At 35.7% G+C, this 12,258-nt stretch overlaps 1 protein-coding gene across 1 annotated transcript in view; it reads right to left on the bottom strand.

The window, feature by feature from the left end:
• The window catches only part of OTOGL (otogelin like), a 172,753-nt gene that overhangs the window by 34,421 nt on the left and 126,074 nt on the right, over window positions 1-12,258 (bottom strand). Inside the window, exons 38-43 of the mRNA XM_051846511.2 lie at window positions 11,397-11,574; window positions 11,003-11,145; window positions 10,181-10,204; window positions 9,999-10,091; window positions 8,037-8,226; window positions 5,136-5,350 (exon numbers count right to left, since the gene is read on the bottom strand). Coding sequence (XP_051702471.2) covers window positions 5,136-5,350; window positions 8,037-8,226; window positions 9,999-10,091; window positions 10,181-10,204; window positions 11,003-11,145; window positions 11,397-11,574 — 843 coding nt within the window. The remainder of the gene's footprint in view (window positions 1-5,135; window positions 5,351-8,036; window positions 8,227-9,998; window positions 10,092-10,180; window positions 10,205-11,002; window positions 11,146-11,396; window positions 11,575-12,258) is intronic.

Below are 12,258 nucleotides of genomic sequence, written 5' to 3'. Positions count from 1 at the left end.
TGCAATATGCAAGAACTTACATACTTGTCAATATGTGCATAAAACACCCTTTCCCCTATTGTATATACTGTGCCAGAATAATCCCTTGAATCATGATGACCAGAATGCAGCTAAAGAGGTTGTCTGACACACTGACTGACTGAACTTTTCTTTAAATATTTATTTATTTATTTATTTGAAAGGCAGAGTGAGAGAGACAGGTAAAGGCAATTTGCATCTGCTGGTTCACTCTCCAGATGGTTTTAAGGGTCAGTGCTGGGCCAGGCTGATGTCGGGGACCTGAAACTCCATCTGGATCTCCTACATCAGTGGCAGGAGCTGATAGATTTGAGCCCTCATTTGCTGTTTCCTAGGTGCAATAGCAAGGAGCTAAATTGGAAGCAGAGTAGCTGGGACTCAAACTGGGACTCTGATTTGGGATAGGGGCATACTAAATGGCCTTAAGCAGATGCACCAAAACCACTGCCCGGCCAACTGACTTCCGACAATTACCAAGAACACACAATGGAGGAATAAGAGTCTCCCATGAATGATAGTGGGAAGATTGCATTTCTAGATGCATAAGAATGAACATGGACTCTTTTCTTACCACTAAAAGAAAATCAACTCAAAAATGGATTAAAGACTTAAATGAAGGCCTGAAACTATAAAACTACTAGAAGAAAACATTAAAAAAAAAAAGAAAGAAAACATAAGAGAAAAAGACCATGATAGTGGTCTGGACAATGATTTATTGGATATGGCCCCAAAACCACAGAAATAAAGGCAAAAATACTCATAAATACTTTAAATATGATTTCATTAAAACAACAAGGGAAACAATCAACAGAGTAAAGAGACAACACGCAGATTTGGAGAAAATATTTGTGAAACATATATAATAAGGGACTAATATCTAAAATATACACAAAACTCAGACTACTCACAACAAGAAAGTAAATAAAATCATTTAAATTTGTACAAAAGACCTAATAGATACTTCTCCATATATACACAATGGCCAAGAAATTATATGAAAGAAAATGATGAACATCTCTTATCTTCAGAGAAATTCAAGTTAAAGATATAATGAAATATCACCTTACTGTTGGATTATTTATTATAAAAAGACGAAAGATATTAATAGTAGGTTAGGATATGGAGAAAGAGAAACTCTTCAACACTGCTACTGGTATTGTAAATTAATACAAACCATTTGGAAAACAGCACGGGGTTTTCTAAAAAGAGAGAGGGAGAGAAAGGAAACAAAACCTAAAAATGGAATTACTGTAAGTTTCTACAATTTCAAAGTAACAGATATCAATATGTTAAAGAAATGGGCTCAGCACTGTGGAGTGGTGAGTAAACCCATTGCCAGCAATGTTGGCATCCCATATGGGCACCTGCTGGTGTCCTGTCTGCTCCCCTTCTGATTCCGCTCCCTGCTAATGGCCTGGGAAAAGCAGTGGGAAATGATCCAAGTGCTTGGGCCCATGATACCCACGTGGGAGACCTGGAAGAGGCTCCAGGCTTCATCCTGGCCCAGCTCTGTCTGTTGCAGCCATCTGGGGAGTGATCTAACAGATGGAAGATCTTTCTCTCTGTCTCTCCCTTTCTGTAGCTTTTTTTAAATAAATAAATAAATAAAGCTTTTTTTTTTTTTTTTTTTTAAAATAAGTGTCTGCACTCCCACGTATATTGGGACAGTGTTAACCATAGTCAAGATATGGAAACAGTGGAAGTAATAGAGAATTGGACTTTCAGAGTTACATATGTATGCAGCAGAATACTATTCAGCCTTTACAAGGCACCGAAGTCTCTCTCATGTGACAATATGAATGAAACAAAATAAATTAAACTAAGTGAAATAAGCTAGGCATGAAGAGACAAACAATGAATATTTGTGAAAGTCATAGAAGAATATGGTAAAATGGTGGTTAGTAGAGGCTGGGGTGGAGGTAGGGAAAACAGATACATTGTTCAAAGAGTACAAAGTTTCAGTCAAATGGATGGAATAAGTTCTGGTGGCCTACAAGGGACCTTCAAAACATTCATGAAAAACACATATAAGTAAAACTAATAAGTATGGGCTTCAAAAAACTTCACATCAAAATTCAGGTCTGAACAGGATGTAGGCTGAGGTACGGAAAAAGCTAAGGCATCAGCTTGAAAAGAGCCTGTATCAGAGCAACTTGAGTTCTGGCAAAATCAAACAAATATCAACCTTACTGTAAAGGTTGGGTACAAGAATGGAGTCATTGGTGCTATACAGAAAGTTTACAGGGACAATGTCCCAAAGGAATCAACAGTTTACAAGAGGATAATTCTTTTTTTTTTTTTTTTTTTTTTTTTTTGACAGGCAGAGTGGACAGTGAGAGAGACAGAGAGAAAGGTCTTCCTTTGCCATTGGTTCACCCTCCAATGGCCGCCGCGGCCGGCGCACCGCGCTGATCCGATGGCAGGAGCCAGGTACTTATCCTGGTCTCCCATGGGGTGCAGGGCCCAAGGAGTTGGGCCATCCTCCACTGCACTCCCTGGCCACAGCAGAGAGCTGGCCTGGAAGAGGGGCAACCAGGACAGAATCTGGTGCCCCGACCGGGACTAGAACCCGGTGTGCCGGCGCTGCAAGGTGGAGGATTAGCCTAGTGAGCCGCGGCACCGGCTGGATAATTCATTTTAAGAAGAGATGAGACAATCATTCACTGGTTCTACTTTCTAAATGGCCACAACATCCAGGGCTGTTCCAGGCCAGACCTAAGACCCAGGAACTCCATCCTTGTTTCCCACACGGGTGGCAGGGGCCATATAGTTGAGCCACGTTCAGCTGCCTTCCAGGTGCATTAGCATCGAGCTGGATGGGAAATGAAGCAGCCAGGACTCAAGCTGGCAACAGTTGGCTGCCAGTGTCTCATGCAGCAGCTTAATTCACTGCCTACAACACTAATCCCATGGTATTATTAAGGAATAATACCAGCCATGGGATTAGTTAAGGAATAAAGTTTGTATATTTTATTTTTATCTTTTCATTACATTTTTCAAAAAACTTCTTGAGTCCCCTCATACGGGACAGCATAGTGCCTATAGTTAGCAATACTATATTGCATGTTTTTAAAATTCTAAAAGACAGGCTTTTAAATGTTCTCATCACAACAAAACATGATACATATTCCAGCTGATGGATATGTTAATTACCCTGATTTGATCATTCCAAACATAAACATGTAACAATCATTACATTGTACCCCATACACTTAATGATTATTTGTCAATTGAAAATAAATAAAACATAAAAATTACTTCAAAAAATCTTTAAGCCATGATAAGAATCCTCACAAGTTTTAAAATTGGTTTATTTTACTACCTCAAGGAAACAGTGATATAAAAGCTCTGAGTACTTAGAAATCTAAACAAATAGTAGTTCTAAAATTTACTTATTCTTATCTTGTTCTCAAACTTTATTTTCACTGTAGTATTTTTAAATGCTCAGTCTTGCAAAACAAAACACCTGATAAATTACTCAGTTTTGTTGAGTTATCCTTTACTATGACAGATAAATAATCCATTTTTACTGTATTGGTTCTGATTATTATCATCTTTTTCCATGAGGGAAAAGTATATTTTCAACCCTGATTGTAAAAACATTGTAGCCAGTACCTTCCAGAATTAAATTGATTTATATTTATGTAGCAGATCAAGTAATCAAACTGACTTTTTGTTTGATAACAAATTTGACTATAGAGTTACTAGTCTTTTAGATACTAGACAGTTTAGCTATTTGTGCTTGAGTCTAAATCAAAATATGTATATTTATGTATATCTATGGCCTTGGGCTCCACTTTTTCTTTCTTTTGTCATCAAATTCACCAGAGTATCTTCAGGGGAAGAGAGGTTTATCACAGACTACACAGTATGCTATGGTGGCTCAGCATGTCTTGAACAGTCAACTTAAAATAATCAATCTTACATGTTTCTGCTTAAAGATATAATTTTCCAGAATCATGATGTTTTGAAAAGCAGATTAAAGTGACAGCAAAATGCATTAAAAAGTATTTGCTATTTTTTTCATTTTTATGTGCATACATTGAAAATTTGCAAACACTTAAAATTTGTTGTTAGCTAAATCCCCATGTAAACTGAAGCTCAAGAAAGATATGCCTTTTTGATCCCACAACTTCAAACTGCATTTTCCCTCAAGGAACCCAGAGGGAGGGCAAGGATGGACTCCACACTTCCCTGCCTAGCACAGGTCATCCTCAATGCGCACCCTTCCTGACTTGACAATTCCCTTGCTCTTCTTTCTTTTCCTCTCCAAAAATCTTGCACTAAACTGTTTCAACATTTTCCTTGTAAGGCCTTTTATGCCAAATACTGTCTTGTATATATCGTTATATCTGTATAGATCTTTCTTCTTCTCGCTACTTTCCTGGAAAATTCATCCTTCTAAACCATTCAAAGGTCTCAATCTCCATGCAGTCTTCACAAAGCCTAGGATTCCAGGCACCTCCACATCGCATATTGTACCAGATCTGTCCACAGCTTGCCTTCCTTCCAGACTCCCGGGGAGTGGAGCTTCAGGCTCTTATTTCTGTATCACATTGCTTGGTGTACACTAGGTACTCAGCAATGTTTAGTTAACTGATTCATGAAATGCAGTATTTGTGTGTCCTTTAACATTTCATTTTTTAGTGACATAGATTATTTAAAATATCTATTCATCACTTAAACTTATAAAGTTAGGAACTAACAAAGACCAATTAAATTGAATATATGTGGCAGATTCTATTACAAGTATACACCTAGGAGGCCAGGATCTTAAAGAATTGACAAAAGCCTCATGGTCTTAATTTTTATTCCAGGTTATCAAGCAACAGTGATCTCTTTTTCCTAGAGGCATTTATTCATAGAACATAATTTCATATTTTTGAAAGCCTTAGATGTAGTTCTAACAAAACACAGAGGAGAAAGTTAATTATCTTTCCTGTCTCTGTAAGTCTGAAAACAGTAAGTGATTCCGAACTCCAAAGCACAATGACAGAAGGCTTGGAGATAAACTATTCTCAGTAGAAGAACATCATAGCAAAAAACAGGAATGTATTGGCTTTTACCCTCAATATGTCTAACAGGACAGTTCTTATTTATGGCTGCTTTTGACTTACTTTATCATGGCATGGAATGAAAACTCTTCTATTTAATAAATCAATGCAGTGACTGCAATTATACTCAGTACAATTCCTAAAAGGTCTCCTTGTTGTCACTTCAAATGATTTCTCAATTTCCCAGCTCTCAATAAATAATGCTATATCTTCCATGTTCGTAATGATTGTGCCATTTTGCATCCTTATATCATCATCTGGATCATCATTGCAAATTCCTTGAAAGAACAGATGACATTTAGAAAGAAAATGTTCTCACACCAAACTTAGGCAGAACAACTTGATCAGGTTAACCATTGATTTAAACTTAATAAATTATTTACTAAATAAAGTACAAAATATGACTTTACCCTTAATAGAATTCTTCAGATTATATCTTAATCTTTGATAAAATTATACAGAACTGCCTTTTCCAGATAAGAAAGAAACTGTGGACTTAGAAGTCCAGATATGTGAGGAGATCATAAAAGTTAAGAAGTGACTGATTCTGCTCCTATTCTCTTCCAACATTACCATTATCTCCTAACTTAAGAACTAGCTTTGAAATCTGTAAGGTAATGCCTGGATAGAAGACATTCGGTGATTGACTCCCAGGCTTCCACTCTCCCAGGAAATCTCCTCCTGAAAACATTAAATTCCTTCCAGGACCTATCCTATCCCATCACTTAGTTTGCATAAAGCTAATTCTTAACCCTCTTGTCCTCAGCAACTGTTGCAGGGAATTCAAGGCATGAACCAGCTTGTTCATAGCAGTCACCTAGATACATGGACTCATCCAACATCAGGACAATCATGGCAAGATCGGAACTTGACCTGAGAATTCTGAGACACGTACAATCTCTCTTCATTGGAATGACAGTCTGTTAGTGGTTATGCCACCTTGATTTGCTACAGCCTCCAGCTTCCCCAAAGAAGGGCAGCCTGAGGATGAGCTTACTCTCCATTCAGTGGAATGTAGGACCAACGGAGTACGTAGAAATGTATCTAGAGCCCTGATCATCACTTACCCAAAACCACCCTACCTTAAGATTATTTTTTCTTAATTCCCAAGATTAGATTTACATTATTTGAATGAAACATTCTCTGGAAGTATAAAATCTGAATAATCAAGCAAATATATCAGGTTGCTATCGCAGATGCCACACCCCTGCATATATATAAGGTACTGAGCACTAATTTTTTAAAATTAGGTTAAATTAATTATACCAAAAAGCCCTACTTTTCCTTTAACCTCAAAACTTTTATAGAAAGGCAACTGCTGGTAAAAACACGTTTTCACTGCAACTCCAGATAGATACTAATGCTTCTGACTTCACAGTGCTATGCAAAATGAGATCTCAAGATAGGCCTTCAATTCTGGTGTCCTTGCTCAGTTTGGATCACACTGTTGTTTACTACAACCTTTTCAGCCAGCAGCCAGTTTAGTGGTCCCAATAGCACCCAGCTGTCCTTTTCACTAACTGCCCTTCCCCTACTGTGGAGGTCCTGGAGCACAGAGAGTGACCCTTGGTTAGCCAAAAGGTGATTCCAGCCCTTTCTCTACAGTGCTTGGTTAAAAATCAGTTAGCAGAGTGTCTATACTCTACATGAAGCCAAGATCTGACAGCAGAGGAGGAGAAAAAAATAGGAAAATCATAGGAAAAAATATGCAGTCCCAAAGTTTATGAATTATTACTCAATAATAACTATTGATTATATATATTCTCAATAATGTACATATTCAACTACAAGTAGTTCCATAATGATAACCTTATGTCACCTTGAAATTTGTGCTATGTTTAGCATACTATAAATTGGCAAGGAAATATGCAAACCATTTTAAAAAAACTTTAGACTAGATGTTTGTATTTTTAAAGAAGAAATTTGAGTATTTCATGTAAATTTGTTGAGGACAAGTACATAGTCATTTTTGAGTTGTCAGCCTCAAGAATAGTATAAGACACTCATGAGGGATCCATAAACTTTTACTTAATATTTGCTGAGTTTAAAATAGACACAATTGTTCTAGAATAACATTTGCTCACTGTGTATATTAAACAATGTGGTAAGTGGTATACACTAACTTTTGCATCTAGTTTTGGCAAAAATCTTTTTTTAAACTTTTTAACTGATATATAATAATTGTATATATATGACATACAATGCAATGTTTATTTTAATACCTGTATTCAGCACATAAGGATCTTGAAACTAGGTATTACTACACACATTTTAAAGATAAGGAAACATGCTCTCTTAAGAAAACAAAAGTGAGAAGGGGATAGCTGGTATCCAACTGTCCAAATACCAGAGCCAGTATTCTTTTTTATTTTATTATAAAGATGTTCCCTATTTGTTTCCTTTGACTTATAACTATTTATGTATCATATAACATATTGAAACAGTAGGTATATTGGTACACTTCAACCATATACTTCATAATAAAATTGGGACAAATATTTAGAACATTGTGTTTCTTCAAAATGACTTAATTTTCCTTAATTTTAATTTTTTAAAATACTAAGGAAGAAACAAGTCTTCCACTTGGCTATTCCCCATTCATATCATTTATAAACTGAGGTAATCCTAGTACATGTTTATTAGGGCTTGTTAGAAGTAAGAGAGTTAAAATATGTAAAAGAGTATCTGCCACTTGATTAATGCTTAATAAAAGTGAGCTGGCTTAAATATAAATCCTGTCATAGTAACAATGGTAAGCATACATTTCCATAAAATACCCAAACTGAACTGTTTTTTTCTGGCTTCTCAGCCCATTTATTGAAAACCATTACTTTCTTCATTTTTTACATAAGGAATGTTAACAACACATCTCAATTCTAAAAGTGGGGTAACAGAATCCAAAATGATGTAATGTGAACAGGGAAACATGTTAGAAGAAACCAAGATTTTAAGAACAATGCTCACCACAAAGTCCTTCTGTGTAGGATGACAAATTAAATCGGAAACCAAAATGAATGTCTAGGATTCCTGTAAGATGAGCCCACTTTATGACCAGTCCAGCTGGAGTAGTAATAACGTACATTGTACCAGAATCCTCTATAGACAGATCATGATTTGAAAATGGCAAAGGTACAGCAATAGTATCTACTTCTACCTAAATAATCAAAATATAAAAGGAAAATGATTATTTAAATATATACTCATTAAAATGAGCATATATATTCTTCTATTTTGTTTTGCTTTAATAAAACTTTTTAATTTTTAAGATTCATTTATTTATTTGAAAGGCAGACTGAACAAAGGTGAGACAGAGACACAGGGAGAGGGAGGAAGGTAGGAATGAAGGAAGGTAAGAAGGATGGATGGATTGGATGGATAGATGGAAGGAAGGAAGGAAGAAAGGGAGGGAGGGGAATCCCTTCCACTGGTTCACTTTTCAAATGCATTCAACAGCCAGGAACTCAATGTAGGTTTCCTGCCAAGGTGGCAGAGACTTAAGTGCTTGACTCATTCATCCAGGAGCACTTGCTGCCTCCTAGGATATGCCTTGGCAGGAATTAGGAGTGAAATCAGGGCTTGAGTTCAGACAATCTGTATGGGGATAAACACTCATGTTGATTTTAACAATAATTAGCTGTTAGCTGGATACATGACCAGACAATGGCCAGTGATAAATTAATCTGAGGCCAAAACAAAGTTCTTCTGCCCCAATTCTCAAAATAATCTCACTGACCAGGTTTGAGTTTGTTTCCCACTCACCTCATCAAAATCAAAGGTGCATAAAACACTATCATCCAAAAAATAACTCACTCACATATTTAAAGTTTTACATAATTAAAATGTTTTAATACCTTATTATATTTTAGGCTTATTTTATTATTATTATTTCCATTGACTTAGCTAGCAGGTGGAATTATTTTCAGAAAGTACATAAAATCTCAGCCACTTTAAACAAAAGCTTTACACTTTCTTTTCTTATATTTTAAAGAGAACCCTCTGGATTTGAGTGAAGCATCTAGCTCATAAAAATACTTTTATTTTGTGAACATATATTTCTTGGGATTAGGGTTTTTCCTGGAAAACCAAATGGCTTCTTTCAAATTTTTTTACAATGAATTATTCTTCTTCAGTTTGTCTAAATGAAGCTAAATATTCCTTCATTTTTTTTCTCATTTTAGCTGTCACATTCACTGAAAAGTTAATGGTGTCAACACACCTAAACCAGTCCTTCCCCCTGATCTTCTCTTACTGGTCTTTTCTTCGTATTCTTGGCTATTACTGTTTTCAATATTATGATCTCTTTTCTTTGTATCATTTCCACTTAATCTGATTTGAAATAAGAATATTAATTCTAGTAGGACAAATCTTGGCCACTCTCATTATCACTCAGCATCATGTTTAATACGGCCTTGGCAGTGAGTCTCTCAGGGAGGAATGTTCACAACATTGGGCGCATTATGAGGGGAAAATCACAATTTTAAGATACATGGGCAAGCATCTGGCCTAACGGCTATGCGTCTAGATGGGATACCTACTTCCTACATTGGGATGCCGGGGTTTCAGTCCTGGTTCTACTCCTAATGCCAGTTTCCTGTTAGCATGTACCAAGGGAGGCGAACGGTGATGCCTCAAGTACCTGTGTCCCTGTCACTCATGTGAGAGACCTGCACTGAGTTCCACAGTCCTGGGTTTGGCTTGGCCCAGCCCTGACTATTAAATGGGAATATTTCTCTCTCTCTCCCTCTCCTCTCTCCTCTCTCCCCATTCTACTGCTGTCATTCAAATAAGTTTAAAAAATAAAGAATGATCAGGCATAAGAACAGTGAAACTCTACTGATCTCTTAAACTTTCCCCTTTTGTAAATAATTGTTTTTATAATTTCTTGTTTTCTTCTAACATGAGAATAATTATTAACTGCATTCTTACCATTCTTGCTATCCGATTGACAAGTATTTTATGTATAGATGTTGTCACATTTAACTTTTTAAAACAAAGTCCAGAGATTCTTACAGTGGAAGCCTTAATTAAAAAAAATAAAATTTTATGGAGTTAAGCATAATTTTAGTGTTAAACAGAATAAATTTACTAAACGCTTTGCAAATACTCACTAGCTTTTTAAATGAGTTTCCATTCTGAAAAAAAAAAAAGAGTAAAGAAAGATACTTTTGAAACAAATTCATCAATTGATTTTTTGGAGTAATATGTCTTTTTATTTGCACTTTTATTTTTACCTAAACTCAGAATCCTGTGAAGTATTCCCATTCACCCTTCACCCATGATCTCTAAATGTTAACATTTCATCATTCCCATTTGTTTCATCTTTCCCAATGTATAGTCTTGAGCTTTTCCTTACTCTCTCAGAGTTGTATCCAGATATGATGTCTCTCTGCCATAAATGTTTCAATGTACATTTTCAAAAATAAAGACATTTTCTTACATAACTGGATACAACTATCAAAAGCAGGAAATTAATGTTGATATTAAACTCTTATTTACAGAATTTGTTCAGATTTTGCTAGTTATTCCATTGATATCCCTGTTCATATAGTACACTCAGTTGTCATGGCTTCTCAGTCTCCTAACCCTGGAACAGTTTCTTAGTCTCTATTTGTCTATTAAGACATGGAAGTTTTTGGAGAGGACAGATCAGTTTTTTGTTGAATATCCCTGATTTGAGCTTGACGTTTCTTCATGATTAGAAACAGGTTCTAAATTTTTGGCAGAGACACCACAGCAGTGATGTGGCGTTCTTCCCAGTAACTCGCAGCAGGAGGAATATGGTCATGTGAAGTATTCTGGAGGTACACTACATATCAGATCCGTCTTGATGAATTCTTGACCCCCTTCCTGTTCTGAGAATCCCTGATGCTGTAGCATTCATCAACTATAGATTAATGAAGAAGTGGCTACAACAACGAATTTTGACCTACCTGATTCATGGAACATTTTTCAATATGAGCAACTATAATTTCCCCAGGAATTCTCACTAGGATGTAAGAAGCCATGCTATATAATGCTGCATTGTTCCCATCGAATGTGATAATGCTCAGTTCTGACAACATGGAACATCGACCTAAAATGAAACGAAAGAGATTCTCTTTGACCCATTTAGCTAAATATTTATGCTTTTGAAAGATCTCTTAAGTGAGCCTTATCGTGTTTGACAAGAAACCACTCTAAAATTTACATACTTTAACCAAAACTGTAAGTAAATGAGAAAAGCTCAAAAAATAATAACTTGGAGTTGATGAAGTGGTATGTTTCACAAAATAACAACCTCCTAGGATTAAAAAACTGATCACAATGATAAACCTGCAAACCTACAAGGGCATTCCCACTCGGGGCAGCAGATATCACTGTTCACTTGAACAGGCCTTCCTCGGAAACCACAGTCAGGCATCTCCAAGTCCTTTGGGCAATTAAGAGACCAGTTGTAAAACGTCCATTCCATATTAAGGCATATGTATTGGCTGCAATTATAAACTGGATCAAACTGCAGAGGCTGTTAATAAAAAAGAAAGAAAATTAGTGAGTTTTTTCCCATTATTAGCCTATTCCAAGTGATTTTTTTTAAATTTCATATTCACAATGGTTATAGTACATATTCCTAACTACAAGAACTTTAAAAAGATAAAGAATGAAAATTTCACTACCACTTTTTGATGTATCCTCTCTATAATATTCAATATGTATTTCATTTAAACTTTAGTTTTATTTTGATTTAAGAATTTTTCACATATACTCAAGCATCTGAACAAAATCAAGTCTTCTCCTTAATTCTCTGGATTAGTGTTCTGTAAACAGATTTTTACAATGGCAACTAATCTTTCATATTATGTTGTATAAAGTTACTAAATAAAAATAACTCCTGTAAGTATCAGCTTAAAAACTTACAACTTAATAAAGTCAAATATCAAAAATCTATATTTGACATCAGTTTGACAGGGCCTTTTATATGTCCTCCTAAGTTAATTTTTATATCTAAGTATAGTTCAAAACTTTTAAACAAATAAATGATTCATTTTTCAGTATAAATCATATTATATTTAAATTATGGTAATAAAAAAAGACATTGTTTAGCCCATTTTGTGCCCACAACAACCTTTCGAGGTTGGTGCTGGATTTTTCCTATTTTACAGATGAAGATATCAAGAAGGAGGTTAAAGTAACTTCCCGGGCTCTTAGC

The sequence above is a fragment of the Oryctolagus cuniculus genome, chromosome 11 (assembly GCF_964237555.1).
Source record: "Oryctolagus cuniculus chromosome 11, mOryCun1.1, whole genome shotgun sequence".
Lineage (NCBI taxonomy): Eukaryota > Metazoa > Chordata > Mammalia > Lagomorpha > Leporidae > Oryctolagus > Oryctolagus cuniculus.
Note: the sequence above shows the minus strand (reverse complement) of the source record. Positions and strands in the feature narration are given on the sequence as shown.